The sequence below is a fragment of the Chamaea fasciata genome, unplaced genomic scaffold, assembly GCF_029207755.1.
Source record: "Chamaea fasciata isolate MVZ Bird 193981 ecotype frontalis unplaced genomic scaffold, bChaFas1.0.hap1 SCAF_1, whole genome shotgun sequence".
NCBI classification, from domain to species: domain Eukaryota; kingdom Metazoa; phylum Chordata; class Aves; order Passeriformes; family Sylviidae; genus Chamaea; species Chamaea fasciata.
This window is the reverse complement of record NW_027094086.1, coordinates 74,958,091-74,979,645: the sequence shown is the minus strand read 5'-3', so window position 1 is coordinate 74,979,645 and position 21,555 is coordinate 74,958,091. Positions and strand designations below refer to the sequence as shown.

At 40.9% G+C, this 21,555-nt stretch overlaps 1 protein-coding gene across 2 annotated transcripts in view; it reads right to left on the bottom strand.

The window, feature by feature from the left end:
• FBXL7 (F-box and leucine rich repeat protein 7) overlaps window positions 1-21,555 on the bottom strand; it is a 232,272-nt gene that overhangs the window by 131,263 nt on the left and 79,454 nt on the right. For both annotated transcript variants that reach the window (XM_066186360.1, XM_066186340.1), the window contains exon 2: window positions 3,908-3,997. Coding sequence is in view for 1 of the 2 variants with exons in the window: in XM_066186340.1 (XP_066042437.1) it covers window positions 3,908-3,997 (90 nt within the window). In the remaining variant the exon portion in view is untranslated. The remainder of the gene's footprint in view (window positions 1-3,907; window positions 3,998-21,555) is intronic.

Here is a 21,555-nt window from a genome sequence, read left to right as displayed (position 1 = left end):
TGAGACTGTGTCTAGCAAATTGCATTTAAATGGCCCACAAAAATCCATTTAGTCTTTCACTTGCCAGAGAGCAATGGGGGGTAGTAAAAATTCATGCGATCTCATGTTTCTAACTATAATTGATTGATAGGGTAAAGAATCACAGACCATGTCTAAGACTGAAAAAGAAGTAAAAGGCAGTGTAGATTCAAAGCTAAAGAAAACTGTTTCCTCAGAAGAGGAGACAGTGTGGAGGCATCAGTGTGCATGCACACCCACAGGCTACCCTGCTTCCATCTGAGCCAAGCTGTAGCCAAACAAGCAGGTCTCTCAGCCTGGAATTTACACAGAGGACCAGACACCTGGGTTTTGCCACCTTCCCTTTACTGAAGTACAAAGTGAGAGCCACTGGACTCCAGTTTCAGCCCCTCTGCATCCCACTCAAGCGCATCACTGGTATGTCAAAGCCTGAATTTAGGAAGCTGCATAGTCTGCCAGGTACTGTCTACTTTCCTCTATACAACAAAAACAGTAGCAGTTACCTCTCTGCTGTGTCACTGAGTGAAGCTTGTTCTGCTAAGGATACCAACACATACTGTCCTTGTACCCAGACACACTCAATAGCATGGCAAACATTTTGTCTCTTTGAAACAAAATATTCCACAACTCTACAGATGCTCTAAATTCACAATGTGAGGGAGGGTACCATTATTTTGGCCATAACTGCACCACTCACACCCATCAAGAGAGTTAAATGATGTTGCATTAATAGGAAATCTAGGAATGGAACAACAAAAGCATCCATTTCAAGCATCCTGTTACCTACTTCTGGTACCTATTCTGTTGAGAAACATCACAGCTCTGAAACCTGACAGATAACGTGGTTGCAGCCATCAGGATGACAAGTGTGGTTTGATTGCTCAAACTGATGGCAAGACAACATCTGCCATCAGATACTTCCTGAGGTGGTTTGCTCTTGCAAGCAAGAGTCCTGCTTGACATCTTTTTGTAGTTCTTGGGAGTATGTAGTTGGCTAAGTAGTACATTACATGACTGCTCCTCTGCTGTAGAGTACCAGAGGTAAGATGGATCAGTCCCACAAATTTCCTTCCTAATTGTTTCAAGGCATTCATTCAATTGATTCAACTTCAACAAGTGTACCACCTGTCTTACAGAAACAGAAGACAAGCTGTCTGGAGACAACCAGAACTGGAAAGAATTAGGTCTGTTTAAAAAGCTGGAAAGCAGAAGCTGTGAAAGGCCTTCAGACCCAAACAAACATTGTGCTCTTCACAGAGCTGGGCACTCAGGAATGCAGCTGGCAATAAAATTCAGAGGATGCAAAGAAGCTGTCTGCCACTTGCTCAATCTGGATCATTTCCCATGGCAATGAGGGTGAAAGAGTTCACCTGCAATGTTTCCTAGTCCTTCCCACACCAAACCTAGCTGCACATACCTTGCCACAAAACACATGGCTCATCCACAGAACAGTGGTGTGAATTTACAATATAGGCAGAATTGGAGCATTCTGCCTCTGCAGTAAACAGTCTCTGGTGAAAAGAGATATACATGTACCAATCTCTGTGCTGGGCAGGTACTACTGTAGCATGGCAAGCAAATACTAGAGTGGACTAGGTAAATATAAATAACAGTTTAAAAAATGTTATGCAAACACCCCAAAACACTTAGAGGCTTGCACATCATCTAACACAATCAGACTCCTGTTCTTAACTGATCCCTAGACATTACTCTATAACTGAACAGTAGAAAAACATTCAGCCTTCTGTAAGAACAGAACTCAAGGCAACTTGTGGAAGGTATGAGTCTTTATTACCAGCCAAATCCTCCTTCAGCTTAAGTCTACTGTTCATGGGCAAAAGAGGCAGCATTAGTAAAAAATCCAGACACAGAAGTTGATAAATGTGCCTTCCATTAACAGCACCAGTTTCAACAGCAACTGTTTTGCCCCAACTACTTCCATGTCTCTGGTCTCACTTGCCTTCACAGAATTCCTTTGCTCCTTGGTTATTACATTCAAAATATCTGCCAGATTACGCAGCAATCCACATTCAAAATATCTGCCAGATTATGCAGCAATCTACATTCAAAATATCTGCTAGATTATGCAGCAATCAACATGAAGATAATTTATATTAAACTGCTCCACATTAGTAATTCTTCAGGAGAAAGAAATGGTAAGAAAATGGTAATGGAACAGGCTGAAAAAGAAGCTACTTCTGAACCTGTTGTCAAATTAGGTGTTTGTCAAATCATACTATTTCAGAGCACAGAAAAATTAGGCTAACATCTGAAATTGCCTCCAAGTATAGAATACCCAGTTACAGTACTATGAACTCTGATTTTGCATGCAAACTCATAAAAACATTTTTACTACAGCATCTGCCGGCCTGCATTTAAGCCTCCCTCACTAATGAATTAATCAGCTGCAGACTAGTGGTGAAGATTTCAAGGTCAACACTAATATTCACTAGCTCAATAATGGGCTAAATTAAGAACATAAATCTTAGTAAAGGCTTATTTTGCATTATTTTATTTGAATCCAAGGGAAAAAATGCTTTACAGACTGAAGCAGAAAATAAATTTAGAGCAATTATTAAGTACTGACTTCAGAGTTTCCACTATTGTTTTGTGGGCCTTCTTTTTCATTCCTGGCTGTCAAAAAGAGAATACATTTCCTAAATTTATTTTGGTCCTGGTAATTCACCTCTTTCAAGTATCTCAACATTTTTGAATCTAGGGTTTAGAAAAACATGAAGTCTACTATTTGACTTAGCATTATTAACCATTTATTTGTTTGTTGCTAAATGTATTGGCTGGACTAAAAAGAACAGATTCTAAACCAGTATCTGTCATGATTCATAAGTGCCAGATATTCATTCTTGGTATGGGATTATGCATGCCCAGCAACAGAACATTTGTGATTTATTTGGTCATCTATTACTTACATGAACTGCTTTTACTGAACAGATTCTACAGTCATAGTCAGACTTGCCAAACTGGAGCTATTCATAAGTCTGATTTCCTTTAACCATAAGAACTAAAGCTAGACTGAGAGCAATCAGAGCTTGTAACTTAATTTGTAGTGACAGAAGTGTAAGAAATCAGAATTATAACTTGATTACTACCAAGTATGACCAAATCATTACAACAGACTTAAACAGAAATACTGGTTAAGGCATATAAATGTACAATTTTTAAAAATCCTTCTGGCTTACCTCATTAAACTATATATAGTTATTTCCTCTCAGCCTTTAAAGATACAACTGTAAAACCTACTCACATGTAAGAAGTCAGAAAGAAAGTATTAGCATTTCTCTGTTCACAGGCCAGTTAGTATAACATTGTACTAACAGATACAACATCTCCCTGCCCTGGACATTAAAGATCTAGCCCTGTGTGATGACATACTCCAGCAATTGTAGGTAAGGTTTATTGACCTAATTATATCTGTGCCAGGTTTTCATGTCCCCAGCTACACTTTTGAAAAACTCATCTCAAACAACTCACATTTTCATGGTGTTCACAGTATGAAAATATAAAGGCTGATATTTGACCTAAAATCTATGTCAAAAAGCTTCCATCAAGCATATCCTTCAAATATGACTGCAAAATCAGATCATATAAAACTTTCAGTATAAACATCTTTGCTGAAAAAGTGGCACACAAAATTACCCTTAACTCTCTACATTTGGGTTCTGCAGAAGTATCCTAAATCCTTTGTCACAAACTTGAAACAGAAACTACTACAGGTGGAAGTAAAAACTGTTTAAAGCAAGAACTGTTTTTTAATTTCTAGCAGACCAATGCTACTGTACATAGAAGGAATGAGGAGGAGGGGTTCCTCTTCTGAAAACTGCTTGGATTCTGCGGGGGGGCCTGACCTGGGTAATGAGTACCAGCTGCCTACCTTCACTGGTGGCTGCATTCTTCTGGGCTTTGGTGGGTGTGTGATCCGTACTTGAACTCACGTCGGATGAGATGCTTGAGCTGCCCTTGCCTGCAAAAGGAGAAGGGGGAGGGGAGGGAGAGTAAACGTGAGTATCAACTCTGAAATAGAAAGACCTTCAATATCTGAACCTGAAACAATTCCAGAAAGCTTTAAACTAAGTTTCAAGCAGCTGATGTTCATTTTGTACACACCAGGATAGGAATTCACTTTAAGTTCTAGCATGTGCATCTTCATATGTATTAAGTCTCCTATGCCACAGGGCCTCTCACTACATATCTGCTAAGGTCCATTGGAAATTAAATGTTTGTGATTAACAACATTAGGGGAACTCAAATATTTCATTTGCTCATTCAAATACTTCTAACACAGACCAGGATAAAAGGTTACATTCAAAGTATGTTAAATGAGTTCAGATTTCTGTCTTATTTGTTCACATCATGTATTCAAGTCATTCACATTGGTCATGTGAAAATGAAAGCAAAGTATCTGTTTTCTCCTTCACCAGGCTCACTGCATGATGTAATACACCATTCCAAAACTAACTTTTGACTAATGGTGGAGGGTTTTTAACTGTAAATCATAATCTAAGGGTGTTCCTTATCTTATTTTCTCAAAAGCATTTCCTGATGTTGGGGATTGGGTTTGTTCCTTCTTTCTCTGGGGAATTTTTTCCCCACGAGTTGCCAAGGAGACCGGGTGTTAGATACTTGAGAGTGCTTGGCTGAAACAAAGAGATAGACAAAAGGTGGAAGGGGGAGATAACGCAGGTAAAAGACACAGCTTGAGGCAGCTGCGTGCTTTTCTGCTTCCAGCGTTCGAGAGACGTGTGTCAGCCGCTCCTCGAAGATCTCAGCCGCCGCAAAGCCCGCGGAGCAGAAGCTGGGCCGCTATTCTGCCTCGTCTTCAGCTTCTTCAGCGCTGCTCCTCTTGCTGCAGCGTGACCCTGCACTCCCTGCACTGCCAGGACATCCTGCCCCTGCCTGCCGGGACACCCTGCCATCCCAGCTACCAGCCCGGGACTTTTCCACTGTTCCAGCTTGGTGCTCTGAGAATCCTGCAGGAACACCGAAACCAAACTGCCCTAGGTTTTGTAAAACAAAGCCCTCAAGGTTCTTGGTACTGTTGTCGTTTGTCATTAATGCTGTAGTTGTTTGGTGAGGGGGGAGTTTTTTTGTGTTTGTTTGCTTTGTATTACATACTAGTAAAGAACTGCTATTCCTATTTCCCAAATCTTTGCCAAAGAGCCTCTGATTGTAATTTTACCTAGCAAATACCTGTCTTCCTAAACCAAGACAGATTTTGGCGCCCAACGTGGGGCTTGAGGGCACTGAGAAAAGAAAAGGGAAGAAAAATAGCAGTTCTTAACTAACCTAGTACTTTCTTTTGTGTCCGTTGGATATAAAAACCTCATTAGGCTGCATCATGTGGTCTAACTTAGCCTGGTTTGGGTGGCATGTGGTTGTGGCTGTATTCCTTCCATTTGCAGGCCCTTATCTAAACATGGGCCCTATAACTAAGGCTACTGTGACTGTCATCCAGTTTATTTTATGGCTTAATAAAGTGAAGAACTCATAGATTTTTAATTTCCTCTGGAAGGCAGGCACATGGATTCAGGGCTATCGTACACTAACTGTGTGTTTTTGGAGTTACTTTAACAACAGTACCTACTGTGAAGAAATGACACCGGGGGAAGTTTCTTTTTCCCAACCCTTTACCCATCTCTTTGGGTCTGCCCCACCAGTTTTTGAAGGGTTTAAATCCTCTCTGAATGCTAATGATATCATACAATGGCTGGTGCTGCTAATATGCGTATTCTGTTTAGCATTCAGAGATAAGAGAAGATTGACCTGGATAACCACCCTGATACCTAGCCCACAGAATAGGGATGATACCCCAGAGCCTGACTCTGCCCCACAGCCTGCCTCAGAAAGGACCCACCCGGATTGGGTTGAGGCTCTGGTAAAAGAGATACATGAGATGGGCCAGATGCTGAGGGAGTACATTTCCCCAGCTCATGAAAAACCCTCCCCCTGCCCCAAAAAGGCAGAGACTGATGGTACAGCAGTGGAACCCACAGATGTTACAACTGTCCAGGTTCCAGCTGAACCACAAGGGCAGCCACAGCCAGCAGCAGTCGCCCCTGTGGAAACAAAGAAGTGTAAAGTGAAATCGTCAGATCCTGATATTAAGGGTAAGAAAGGAGGGTCCTCACAGCCCACAGAAGAGCCACAGGTTGAGATCATCACTGAGTCCCTGACATATGAAAGTCTACGTAATCTGCAAAAAGATATTGCACGACGAGGACGTGAGGCTTATACAGCCTGGCTACTTCGAGTCTGAGACCTTATGGGTACAGGTGTGCAACTGGATAGTGCTGAAGCAAGGAATTTGAGACCCTTAACCCAGGACTCAGGTATAAATCAAGTATTTGTAAGAGAGCAAAAGCCCCTTCCCCTTTGGGAACGACTTCTAATGAGTGTGAGAGAGAGATTTGTCCACAGAGACAGAATGCAAGAGCACAACAATAGAATGCGATGGAAGACCCTTGAGGAAGGAATCCAACAGTTGAGAGAAGTGGCAGTATTGGAAGTACTTTTTGGGAAGACCGGACAGCATAATAATGACCCCGACAAGGTTAAATGCACAGGGCACATGTTGTGGAATCTAGCAACTCATGGACCATCCCAATACGCCACATTCATCGCAACAATTAATGCCGAAGATAACCGAAAGACAGTGAGTTCTGTTGCCAACAAGCTCAGAAATTATGAAAGTATGATCAGTGGCCCAATGCAGGCTCATGTCTCTGCGGTGATGAAGGAACTCAAAGAGGAGATAAAGGAGGTGAGAGAGGAGATGAGAAGGAACAGTTCCCATGTAGCACCGGTGCGAGTCACAGGCCCCAAAATCAGAGCCCAACATTCCCCAGCGAGAGAGAGAGGGTACACCCCTCGAGCTGACCTGTGGTTTTATCTGCGGGACCATGAGGAGGACATGGGAGCGTGGCATGGGAAACCTACTTCTGTCCTGGCAGCACGGGTACGTGAGCTCAAGAAGAAAAACGCTAACAGAAGGAGTTCCACTAGAATGAAGGTAGCCTCAGCCTCCCATGAGCAAGCTGCCAGGTATTACGGAGGTGGAAATGCTGTGTCAGATTCCCTCGAAGGAACCTCTACCATGTATGTCCAAGAAAGGAATAATAACCAGTGCTAGAGGGGCCCTGCCTCTAGCCAGGAAGAAGCACAGGAAAATCGGGTTTTTTAGACTGTGTGGATTCGATGGCCTGGCACATCAGAGCCACAAAAATATGAAGCTTTAGTAGATACTAGGTCGCAGTGTACTCTAATGCCATCAGGACATGTGGGGGCAGAACCGATTTCCATTGCCGGGGTGACGGGGAGATCACAGGAACTGACTCTGGTTGAAGCCGAGGTGAACCTGACCGGGAAGGAGTGGCAGAAACTTCCGATTGTGACCGGCCCAGAAGCTCCATATATTCTGGGCATAGACTTCCTCAGGAATGAATATTATAAAGACCCTAAAAGACTCAGATGGGCTTTTAGAATAGCTGCTGTGGAGACAGAGAACATTAAGCAGTTGAACACCTTGCCGGAACTATCAGAGAACCCATCTGCAGTGGGACTCCTGAAGGTAGAAGAACAACAAGTACCTGTTGCCACCTCGACAGTGCACCGTCGGCAGTATCAAACAAATCGAGACGCCGTGATCCCCATCCACAAGATGATCCGTGAGCTAGAGAGCCAAAAGGTGGTCAGCAAAACCCACTCACCCTTCAACAGCCCCATCTGGCCTGTGCGCAAGTCTGATAGAGAATGAAGACTGACTGTAGACTATCGTGCATTGAATGAAGTGACTCCACCGCTGAGCGCTGCTGTGCCGGACATGCTAGAACTTCAGTACGAGCTAGAGTCCAAAGCAGCGAGGTGGTATGCCACTATTGACATTGCCAATGCATTTTTCTCCATTCCTCTGGCTGCAGAATGCAAGCCTCAGTTTGCTTTCACCTGGAGGGGCGTGCAGTACACCTGGAACCGGCTGCCCCAGGGGTGGAAACACAGCCCCACCATCTGCCATGGGCTGATCCAGGCTGCACTGGAGAAAGGTGAGGCTCCGGAACATCTACAGTACATTGATAACATCATTGTGTGGAGAAAGACTGCAGCTGAAGTGTTCGAGAAAAGAGAGAGGATCATCCAGATTTTGCTGAAAGCTGGGTTTGCCATCAAAAAGAGCAAAGTCAAGAGACCTGCCAGAGAGATCCAGTTCCTGGGAGTAAAGTGGCAAGATGGACGGCGGCAGATCCCCACTGAGGTCATTAATAAGATCACAGCAATGTCTCCACCGACCAGCAAAAAAGAAACACAAGCTTTCCTAGAAGCCATAGGTTTTTGGAGGATGCACATTCCTGAGTACAGTCAGATCGTGAGCCCTCTCTACCTGGTTACCCGCAAGAAAAACAATTTCCACTAGGGCCCTGAACAGCAACAAGCCTTTGCCCAGATCAAGCAGGAGATTGCTCATGCAGTAGCCCTTAGCCCAGTCAGGACGAGACCAGATGTGAAGAATGTGCTTTATTCTGCAGCCAGGAACAACGGTTTGTCCTGGAGCCTTTGGCAGAAAGTGCCAGAAAAGACCCGAGGCCGACCACTGGGTTTCTGGAGTCGAAGTTACAGAAGATCTAAAGCCAACTACACTCCCACAGAGAAAGAGATCTTGGCCGCCTATGAAAGAGTTCAAGCCGCCTCAAAAGTGATTGGCACAGAAGCACAACTCCTCTTGGCACCCCGACTACCAGTGCTGGAGTGGATGTTTAAAAAAAAGGCTCCCTCCACGCACCATGCCACCGATGCCACATGGAGCAAATGAACTGCCCTCATCACACAGCGTGCCCGTATTGGAAACCCAAATCGCCCTGGGATTTTAAAGATAATTACAAACTGGCCGGAAAGAAAAAACTTCAGTTTCACAGACAAAAAGGAGCAGGTACAAGTGACACGAGCTGAAGAAACTCCTCCATACAACCAACTGCCAGCAGAAGAAACACACTACGCTCTCTTCACTGACGGTTCCTGTCGCATCGTGGAAATGAACCGTAAGTGAAAAGCAGCCGTATAGAGCCCCACACAACAAGTTGCAGAAACCACTGAAGGAGAAAGAGGATCAAGTCAGCTTGCTGAACTCAAAACTGTTCAATTAGCCCTTGACATTGCTGAAAGAGAGAAGTGGCCAAAGCTCTACCTCTACACTGATTCGTGGATGGTAGCCAATGCTCTGTGAGGCTAGCTGGAAAAGTAGAAAAAGGCCAACTGGCAGCGTAGAGGAAAACCAATCTGGGCTGCTGATGAATAGAAAGACGTTGCCACTTGTGTAGAGAAGCTGCCTGTGAAAGTCCGCCATGTAGATGCCCATGTTCCCAAGAGTCGGGCTAATAAAAAACACCAAAACAACAAGCAGGTAAATCAGGCTGCCAAGATAGAAGTGTCAAAGATAGATTTAAATTGGCAACACAAAGGAGAGTTGTTCCTAGCCCGATGGGCCCATGATGCCTCGGGTCATCAGGGCAAAGATGCCACCTATAAGCGAGCCCGAGACCGAGGGGTGGATTTAACCACAGACAATATTTCTCAAGTTATCCATGACTGTGAGACATGTGCTGCAATCAAGCAAGCCAAGCGAGTAAAGCCCTTATAGTATAGTGGGCGGTGGTCCAAATATAAATATAGGGAGGCCTGGCAGATTGACTACATCACCCTTCCCCAAACCCGCCAAGGCAAGCGTTATGTGCTAACCATAGTGGAAGCCACCACTGGATGGTTGGAAACCTACCCTGTGCCTCATGCTACTGCCCGGAACACCATCCTGGGCCTAAAAAAACAAGTCCTGTAGAAACATGGCACCCCTGAAAGAATCGAGTCAGACAATGGGACTCATTTCAAGAATAGTCTTATAAGCACCTAGGCTAGAGAACATAGCATTGAGTGGGTGTACCATATTCCTTACCATGCACCAGCGGCCGGGAAAGTTGAACGATGCAATAGCCTGCTTAAAACTACCTTGAAAGCACTGGGTGGGGGAACCTTTAAGAATTGGGATACTAATTTAGCAAAGGCCACCTGGTTGGTGAACACTCGAGGTTCCACCAACCGAGCAGGTCCTGCCCAATCTAAGCCCTCGCAAAAGACAAACAGAAATAAGATTCCAGTGGTACACATGAGAAGTATGCTAGGAAAAACTGTTTGAATTAATCCTGCCTCCAGCAAAAGTAATCCCATCCGTGGAGTTGTCTTCGCTCAGGGACCAGGTTGCACCTGGTGGGTGATGCAAAAAGATAGAGAGACCCGATGCATACCTCAAGGGGACCTTGTTTTGGGGTGAACTATCCATGACAATGTGGCTGCATCCATATTTGCATATATATATATATGTATTTTTAATAGTTAAAACTCAATGTAATATGTTTGTATGAGAAAAAAATTCGGGGTGGATAATGTTGGGGGTTGGGTTTGTTCCTTCTTTCTCTGGGGAATTTTTTCCCCACGAGTTGCCAAGGAGACCGGGTGTTAGATACTTGAAAGTGCTTGGCTGAAACAAAGAGATAGACAAAAGGTGGAAGGGGGAGATAACGCAGGTAAAAGACACAGCTTGAGGCAGCTGCGTGCTTTTCTGCTTCCAGCGTTCGAGAGACGCTTCCAGCGTTCGAGAGACGTGTGTCAGCCGCTCCTCGAAGATCTCAGCCGCCGCAAAGCCCGCGGAGCAGAAGCTAGGCCGCTATTCTGCCTCGTCTTCAGCTTCTTCAGCGCTGCTCCTCTTGCTGCAGCGTGACCCTGCACTCCCTGCGCTGCCAGGACATCCTGCCCCTGCCTGCCGGGACACCCTGCCATCCCAGCTACCAGCCCAGGACTTTTCCACTGTTCCAGCTTGGTGCTCTGAGAATCCTGCAGGAACACCGAAACCAAACTGCCCTAGGTTTTGTAAAACAAAGCCCTCAAGGTTCTTGGTACTGTTGTCGTTTGTCATTAATGCTGTAGTTGTTTGGTGAGGGGAGAGTTTTTTTTGTGTTTGTTTGCTTTGTATTACATACTAGTAAAGAACTGCTATTCCTATTTCCCAAATCTTTGCCAAAGAGCCTCTGATTGTAATTTTACCTAGCAAATACCTGTCTTCCTAAACCAAGACACCTGAATTTCCAAATCAATGTCTTCAGACCTGTATTCAGGATGTCAAACTCTAGATGCAAATTACAAAAAAGAAATCCAAATACATATTAAAAATTAACCCAGACAGATACTACTGAAGAACAGAGTTGGCTAAACCAAAGCTGTATTCTTATTTACCTGTGAGGATCTAAGAAGGAGTCACTTCTGTTTCCCCTTCATTCATTCTACTCAATCTCAGTAATTACTAACAGGTAATACTGCTCTACCCTGCAGCAGGAACCAAACCAACCACCCAATGAGCAGGAAGTGAGATAATTCTAGAGAGAGGAAATGCAGTGAATACTGGTACATTTTAAGAAGTTACCTATCCCCACAATCACTGCATCACTGAAGCCTTTAAGACCTGTGTTATTTTTTTGACCAAAATTAGGCTGTATGCAGAAAGCTAGCTGACACCAAGTTTCTGTCACTTGAGTAAACCTATAATCACAGGAATGTTAGCAAGAGACTTTTCTGATCTGTTATTTCAATCAAGCATTCCTTGGGGTTCTGGGTTACAGTGTGCCTGGTTTTCATAACATTTAGATGTAAGAGAGAGGTCTGCTTTTTGAAGGTACCACAACAGAACAAGGATTTAAATTTTAATGAGAAACGACTGGAGAATGTGCAAATGTAGGTTGCTTCACAACCAAGGTACTGCCACTTAATCCGTCAGCCAGCCCTAGAGAATCATTCTCCACAGAAAGTTGCTTAAGTTAACATGCTTAGATTTGAGAGATGATTATGAGTTGGAGTGAAAGGATATTAAAATAGCCAGAAGAAAAAAAATAAATGGCTAAAGCTAGTAGTTGGTGAAGAAAAAGGAAAAAGCATATTTTCAGTGATTCACTAACTGCTTTTCACATTCCTTTAAGAAGTTAAGCAAAACCAAGAAGCAGCACTTCCAAAATATCACTTCAATTGCTCTCAAGCTATGACATGAGTCGGAGTAATAGACTGTGGTCTTTATAGAAATTACTGCCCCAAAATTACTCTATGGCTAAGGCAATGAGGTTTGTGGTAGAAGAAAGGCAGAAGATGAAACGGAAGGGTAGATGTTAAATGCTCTTTCCCAGGAAGAGGCAAAAGAACAAGAAACACGTGCAGCAGCTCATAATCAAATCACCACTACCACCAAGTCCTTATGTATCAAAAACTGCAACTCCAGAGGCAGAAAATAAAATTCCAAGAGGTATCAACACTCCTTAACAGATTAATAGAAAGAAAACGAAACTAAACAGACTAACTGGAAAAATTATTTCCTCAAAGCAAATAAACAGGATTTCCTCTAAAAAAGAGCTTATCTTTTTTTAAGATAAAGGGGGAGGGAAGAGGGAAAGGAAGTCAGTGATACCAAATAACAGCAGAGTCGCAAGATGGTCGTATCTGGCATAGGCTGTTTTCAGAAAGTGAATGCTTCCCAGGCTCCACCCCCCCCCCATTAACAACAGCAGTTCTATTTACCCCAAATACAAGCCCACCCCAAATAGCATAACCAAAATATTTTACCCACTGTAAGCTACTAATTGTCAGTACACCTAGTAGCAACATATTTACAATTGCACACTTCTGTAGAAATTGTGAAATGCCTGATGTAAGTGTAGATATTTATATCTACATATCATTTAAATATCATTTAAATATCATTTAAATCTACTAGAACTTTAAAACATTTTAACACCTTGAAAGAAATTAAAACCGGAAAAAAAAAACCACAAAACCCATAGTTACTGCTTTGGCTGGGCACAGTTCTACCTGTAATTATATTTGTAGATGGAGTTTTCTCTTACTGTATACAGCCCCAAAACTAGCCTTTTTCCTTACTGGCTACTCTCCACTCGGGAGAGAGGATAGCAAGAGATACTTTCTAGTAATTTTCAATGCGTTTCAAATAGACTAGCTGACACTATATATCTTTTCTTTTGCTTTTTTTCAGTGCAAAACAAAGCTTCGAGTATGCGAGATTTGGCTACTGCAGACTCGTGTACACATGCCAGAGCTAAAACATAACAATATTTAACTACTCTCCAAAGACGAAAGGCTAAGAGAACAGCAGCTGTTCAGCCTGGAGATTGTAGTTGGCCTCTTCTACCAAGAAGTGACAGAAGAGGAAACAGCATCAAGTTGTGCCAGGGGAAGTTTAGGTTCGATACTAGGAAAAATTTCTGCACTGAAAGGGTGTTCAGGCATTGGAACAGGCTGCTCAGAGAAGTGGTGGAGTCACCATCCCTGGTGGTATTTAAAAGACATGTAGATGTGATGTTTAGGGACATGGTTTAGTGATGGACTTGGCACTAATGGGTTCACAGTTGGACTTGATTGTAAGGGTCTTTTCCAACCTAAATGATTACATGGAATATTAGAATCACAGAAATTCAAAGACTGCTGATTTCCCTAATGCCATAGGGAAAACTTAAAGCACAGTATAACACTGGTTTCCAGAGACCAGTTCCTCTCCAATTCGAAAAGTGCACTGAGAAAGTCATTGCACATAAATATACCCTGACAAGAGTTCTAATCCAATGACAGCTAGAAGGATCAAACAGAGAGCAGTACTGCAGACTAAAGCAGTAATTACTGCATTTGATCCTCTGCTTGAACAAATTAAAGGCCTGCCAAAAGCTTCCCTAACATGACTTGCAATCATTTAGAGCTTCCTTCATACAGTCAACAGTTTATTTCTAAACCAGAAGCTGCAATCCAAAAGAAAGCAAACTGTACTATGGTAGTAAGTAGATAAGGTAGAAGAAACCTATTCTCCTAAAATACAACATAATTCACACTGGGAGTGAAGGTAACATGTACTTCACAACACCTGCAAAGAATCACACAGCTACACAGTTGCAATTCAAATCATGTCTCTGACCTGCTTCTGAAGAAGCAAAAATACAGATTTTTTTTTTTTTTTCCCACCCACCAGTGCCAAAATCTTACAATAGTTGCAGGAACAAAATTCCAGCCATTTAACCTAGTATACTATTTCCTACAGATTACATTTTGATCCTACTGGAAAGAAAACTAGAATCAGGTAAGCACATAATACAACAGATACTTCTCTTGAACATTGTCTCCATATCTTTGTAGCCCATGGAAGTTTTTCAGCCATTGACATCTTTCTACTCAATAGCCTATAGACTTATTAAATTTACCTTGTCTCTTTTTGAATCATAACTATTAAAATGATGTGTTTCATTTTCTTTTTATTTTCACAGATGGCTATATTGACTCCAACATTATGTTTGTTTTATGAATGTGTTTGCTGCCTTCGGTTTGGCAAACTTTGGATTCTGCCAGCCACAGTCACTGCTGAGAAGTGTCAAGGACATTACAAATCAGTCAGGACAGAATCAATGCAATTTATACTTCCCTGGGAAAGCACAGTCTATAATTGTTTGACACTGAAAAAACTATTTTTGGAACCAAATATGCAAAGCCTGGCCTAGTCTGAAGAGCAGTGAGTCCCCTTCACTTGCCCTGGAACAATTTTATTAGGTTATTTTTTGCAGCACATTTGCACTGGATTCTGGTGTATGGGCATTTGCATGCCGTATTTTATGTCCTTCTAAGATCTCAAAAAGACAAGCTGACACGAACATTGTTCCTTATGTGTCACCCTGGAGAGTAACAACAGTATTTCTCTTGACATCAAGTTCTTATGTGACGACACCTTTCTTCAGCAGGCAGTGACAGGTACTTCAGGAATTAAATGGATGGTAGGACCAAATCAACTGCTTGCCATGCTGAAGTGAAATGTTAGACAAAATGCCAAAACAGAAAAACAAAATAATCATCTAGAAAAAGAGAGCAGAAAGCAATTAAGTCCAGAATATCCATTAATCTTTTTAACTGTCCAAAAGTGTTACATTACAATGACTTTGATGTTAAAAAAAAAATGGAAAATTTTGTTTACTTAAGCCATCAATTCCTATCCAAATGACATTATTCAAATTAAACTTCTCAACATTAAAGCACGTATGTGCATTATTTTCCTACCAGATGATCATTACTTTCCCTTTTATATCTTCAGACAAGTTCTTTTAAAATCAAATACATGCCAACCACATCAAGAAGAGATCCAGAAAAAAAAAATCCATCCAAACCTCAAAGCATCAGGGATCACTCAAGAGGAAAGAAAAAAATCTCTTTTCCTTCTCTTGTTTCCATGACACACATTATGCTGGTCCAAGTCACCAAAACCTCAAGTGTATCTCTTTACAAGCTGCACCTCCAAAGACTGCAGACTCCTAGTATGTTTCCAAGTATTCCCATGGAAATCAGCCACCTAGTGCAGTACTTAGGCTTTGTGGATATATAGCATCCTCTAAAGATGCAATATATCAATTCATTTATCCAAAGTACAAGAAAAGTTGGACTACACACTTTGGACAATCATCCTTGAACTTCATATTTGTACCAATGGAAATTTTATGTCAGAAAACTGGTTTCCATCTATTAATTCTTAACTACTGAGCAAACTACCACTGTTTCAATACTGAAGTTACCTACCTACAAGCATGGTTACTCAGTGACCTGCTTTCAGGATGAAATGTGTTCATCTACAGAATCATGCTGACCTTCTGCCCTAAAATCTTAGGAGTATGCCTCCTAAGTTTGCTCTTTTTTTTTTTTTTTTTCCAAATTAAAACATGTGCCAATATAACAAGCAGGCTTCAAATTTCATTCCACCAAACATTTTTCAGGATATGATAAAACAAACAGTAATCTGCACAAACTCCAATTCCAAGGAAATGAAATAAACTGAACGTTTCACAGGAAGCACACTGAAGTTTGAAGAGTTTGCAAATATTTACTAGTAGTGGTACTTTGGGACAATATTTCTTAAAACTTTCACAAGTGGAATCTCCACAAGCATTTTTACATTACTTTTTTTATTTTTAAACCACAACTCCAGCTTCCAGGATTGTGAAATTTGGCTGTGAAATCTGGCATAACTTAGCTATGAAATAGTACACTTAGTTCTGCAGCATTTCTGTAAGTTTTAAGCTAAATTTCAATTCAGGTCCTACAGGCCAATTTAGCCAGTTTTATTCTTCCAGTCAGTGCCTGCTTCACCTTCTCAAGTACCCCAGCACACAACAAAACCTCCTGTAAACGCCAACATGCTACACTACACTAATATATCTCTGGTAGGAAATAAGTCACCTTATGTTTTTTGTATCTTTTAGGAATTTTTTCCAGGTGCAGGTACCAGCCAGCTCCACTGACCCCACCACATGGCATGGCTAGCCCCTCAGCCATGGGTGTATGGGCACCTCAGAGCAGGAAAGCCCAGAGGCTCAGCCACTCAGTGTCACCTTTTTGAAGCAGCGTTACAACCACATACAAGAAGCCACTTGAAAGGTGAAGCTGTAACAATGAAGGCAATAAGCATTATTTAAGTCTGATGTAAATATGGCTGTGGAAGTTCTGCAGCCAGCAAGACATGATAGTTTATACGCTACACTGAAAGAGGCTTGAAAAACATAAATTAAAGTGCAGGTGGGGGATTGAATTTTTCAGAACTGTTTAGCAGAATGATGTTTATTAGCAGCAAGTCTTCAGAACATCTAGATAAAAATCACGAAGCTTAAATATTGTTCACATAGTCATAGATTCTAATTGCTGTGCTAGAAGCCTACTGGGTTTGTAGTCAGAACATCTTTAACTGTCACCTTGGTGCTAAATAACACACTATGACTTTAGAATAGTTAAAGGCTTTATTTAATGAAGTCTTCAAGTGGACTCATCTAATCTAATGACTAAAGAGAGGCAAGACACATATTGCCTCCTCTGTGTAAGAGATGATATCTTTTCTATATATTATCCCTTTTCTAGAGAACTTCAAGCCTCACTGATGAATCTTGTTAACCAAGAACCTTACATGGGACTAAGAAGGTCACTCTAATTTTTGAAGACAGTGCATGTTTGCTTTATCAAAGGATTTCACGATACAGAGTGACAAACAACCCACACCACTGCTAGGTTTATAAAGAATCAATAATGCATCAAACTACTTTGAGGCCTTCATACCTGCTAAAGCAGCCTGAATGCCAGAAGGTAATGCTTATTTGCAGCCAAACTTTGCACCCACTCCAAGTGTTAAGCTGTACTTTTCAAACACACACTGATATAAGCCCATGAACTGTTTAGTCTAGGCTGCCTGAGAGAGAAAGAATGCAAGTACTTTGCTTATTTGAACTCAAAGTGAGAAAACAAGATGAGAAATCTTTAACGTCATTTTTTATTACTTAGCAGGACTAGCATGCCTCCCGACAAAGTATTATTATACTTTATTTCACTGAAATGTCTCAGCCTGTATTCCAGAAATGGTTCCTACTCTGTAACCTACTTTGCCAAGGAAACAGGGAAATAAAACTTTGGCTTTCCTACCAATCACAGAATTTTATTAGAAAATGTTCATTCATTCAATATAGGACTTTCCATTACAAATTGTCATCCAATCACCGCCATGTTTTAAGACGGACATTTACTCAAGATACAATGTTCTCAAATTTATTACCTAACCTTAATTCTGCTATTTTAATCCAACAGCCAAAAATAATTATTAAACCAACACAAGAAATTAATAAACACAAATCAAAACAAAACCCTTTTTCTAGTTTTATACTTTCTCTGAGAAAGTTACTTCATTAACAAATTCATCACTAATGGCTACTTCAATTTTGGTTTTTTTCCCAGCTCTATTGTAATTTAAGCCATATGCTAATCCTTTCCATTCAGAAAAGGCAATGGCTATCCAGTTCAATACCAAATATAAAGTGGTTGAGACTTTATTGCATAAGACATGTCAAAGAGTGGAGGTAGCCCAAGAGGATGAACTCCAGTACAGATTCTGAAGGAGCTGCAACCTGTTATTGCATTGGAATGCATCAGACATTTGATATAGGTCTGAATTTCATAATATAGAGCTCAGTAGTACAAAATCAAACCCACCAAGTACACATTTGATTTCCACAATGATACCATTAACACTTAAGATCTATCTGTATTTAAATTTTCACAAACAACTAGTTCCAAGATCTAAACAAAAAAGATTAATATTAAATTTAACACTATCAATTTTACTGCTCAATCAGGTACAGTGGAAGCAGAAGAAACCCCCAGGTGGAAGTGGCTGCTGTGGCAGTGCCTTTTTGGTGTAGTAGACTGTAACACCACAAAAATCAACCTCCCAATATCTCCCAAATTTTCAGCTTGACTATTGACAGCTGTTTAAGTCAGAGTTAATGCTAAAGAGTTGAGGAAGTGAAAAACCTTGATCAAGACATCATACAAAGTACTCTGGTATCAGTGTACATTGTGAAAAGTGATACAAAAATCTTTCACGTGAGAATACAGATCTGACAGCCAAACATGACTTCTTTACTTGAAGAAGAACAAAAGAACCTGACAGCTAAGGAAAAGCAGACAAGGATCACTCTACTCTTTTAGATAAGCACAGTCACTTCCAGCTTTTCTTTACTGATGGATACAGGGAGGGGAGGAGGGGGAAAGGGAAGTGGCTGACTCAAGGATGCAAGTAGAAGGAGACTTTGAAAAACAGTGGGATTACAAAAAGTAAATGAAACAGATTTGTGAAAAAAGGCATATCATGATAGAGAGTGGTATTTTAAAGGCAATTAAAAGGAGACAAACTACATACTTGAGAAATATCCCTACTTTTTTAACTGACTATCAAGTTTGTAAAAATGACAAACCTCAAACTAGCAGATTCAGAAATGAAACTCATCAGCACATAATAACTGAGTTAAAAACAATTAGGAGTATGAAAGAAGCCATACTTACAAAGAAATCAAACTAAGGCTTCACACACTACATTTGGCAATCAGCTTTAGATTTCTTCTTCTTTTTCTCTGAATTCTATGAAATTTAAAGTTCTAACGTTGCACTAACCACAGATGTCTGGCAATGATTGCACTGAAAACTAAAAAAAAAAGAGAACCAAACCACAAAACAAAAACAAAAAGACCCAGTATCTGTCGGATTTTTTTAAAAACACAGTTTTAACAGACCATTTTAATATAATAGAAAATGCCCTTATTCCTGTTAAAAACTCTCTGCAGTTTCCATTACATAAATTAATCTTCTAGTCTCAACTCTGTACAGAGACTGTGCACACTACTGTAATTTGCCCCTGCAGTCACTGCCTGAACACTGAGAGTAAAATTTATCCAAAACAAAAGAGGCTCAGCCCCAGAATATGAGTAGGATAGTAATTCTCCATAGAGATACCATGCATTCAGTGCCAAGTCAGCGTTTTTATTCCTTTTGCATCATTATCTGTATTTTGGCTGTCTTTCAGCAAAAAATCTTCCTGTCAGAAAAGACGGTATGGAAACTCTCAGAAGAGTTAAACATAAATGTATCTCCCTCAAGGCATTACAATTTCTTCATCTATTTTAATCACAGCACACTCCAAGGGATCCCAACAAACCAGCAACAAAGGACAAGGGACACTTTTTTAGCTTGCCCTTCAACCATCACCAGGGCCACGTTATTTACAACTCCCACAGGTTTTCAGTGGGAGAAGGACACATTAAGGAAAAAAAACCCAAAGGTAACTAATATCTACTCTGCTGATAATTCAGTATTTAATTTTGAAATGTTTTTCATTTTCACTGTTTAGTAGTATGCATGCCACTGTCCTAAAGATTGTTTGGTTACAGTTTGAGAATTATAAAATTCCTTCTGAAGTATACCCAAAAGGCTCAAGATAAACTAAGTAATGCTGAAAAAGTTAAATAAAAAAAATAAAAAGGCACTGCTTTCAAAAGTGTTTTATCTAATTTTTTTTTTGGAAAGACATGTTTCATCCCCCTTTCTTTCCCCCAGAACCAACAAGTAGTTCTGCTCTTCGGTATATAATTCATTCTTCAGTATTGGAAGTATTAGCATCTCATTACAGGAAAGAATGAATACTGAAACTAGGGTACATCTCCAGCAGAAGAGAGCAGAAAGAACAGAAAGAGTGGGTATGTCAGTGACCACTACATGTGACAGTCCAAAAGAATCTCCTGCTCATGATATTCCTGTCTGGATGGTTTCTGGGGACCAGCAATGATGCAGCAGGGCCAGTCTCCAGCTCCCAATCATCCTGCCCAGCATCACACTGATTCTTGTAATGCTCTTTAATTCATTCTAAGTTGCTTACTCTGAGCCAACTACAGAAGAGAGGACAGAGGACGTGCTGTTTGCATTAATATTCTGTCATTTGATATCAAATCTTCACCACACTTACTACAACGTCATGTGAGCAGTCTTAAAACACTCAGGGAATCATCTCTGCTTCTTGATCACACTTTTGTACATATTTTTTAATTAATCGGTACTGGTAAAAAACTAACAGAAGCCACACCAAAGAAACATGAATAATTTTAGAGAATTTTTCCCAACCAAAAAGAAAACAAAACAAAACCCAAACAAACAACACCAAAAAAACCCCAAACCAAGCAAAAACCCCAAAAGCAACAAAAAAAATCAAACCAAACAAACAGCAAAAACCCCCAAAATTTTAAAAACCCAAATAAACAAACATAAAAACACCTCTACAATATCCACAACCAAACAACCATTATTAAAATTTGTAATAACTGAGGTAACTTAAAAGTTGAGAGAAAGAACATAAAGTGGTACAATGCAACAGTAATTACTACAGAAGAAACAGCTTATACAAAAACTGCTGTCAAGAATCAGATTGGTAACATGAGAAGGAAACTAGAAATCCAAATAGGGATGTCAGATGGGCTGAGGCTAATGGCAAATACAGACCAGGCTCTGTGATTAACAGGATAAGGTCCAAGCACACTATCTACAAGATACTTCTGGTTCTCTCCTTGGATAAAATTCCACTCAATTATACACTTTCATGGCTTTTGTATCATCCTGAAACCAGGTAAGCTACCCATGCAGTGTAATGTGAAGATGGCCCAACTGGGTCTACTTAAGGATCAGCCTTTATTTTTGTAACAGATGCAGTGTATAAATTCGCATATTAAAATTGTACGTGGTAAAATTATACATTGTAACTAAAACCTGGATTCCCGGTAGCAATCCGAGGGGCGTCTCCAAAATTTCAAAGTCCATTGTCCAGCTGTAAAACCACAAAATTTGCAACAGAAACAATGAAGCTAACCTGGAGATGGCCCATTAATCAAGGGGGGACTGCACTTTTACAGCTACTCAAGAATCTGATACCGATTTTGGTGGAAGATCTAGGAGATGAGTTCATCAAGTGCCCCAAAAGAAGATGTGGGAGATCTTTCGGGACGTCTTTTCAATTTAACAGGAAATCCTTTCAAAACCTCACTCGGAGAAAAAAGAATACACGAATATTCGGACTTTTCAATGGACACTGCCTCCGGGCAGAAA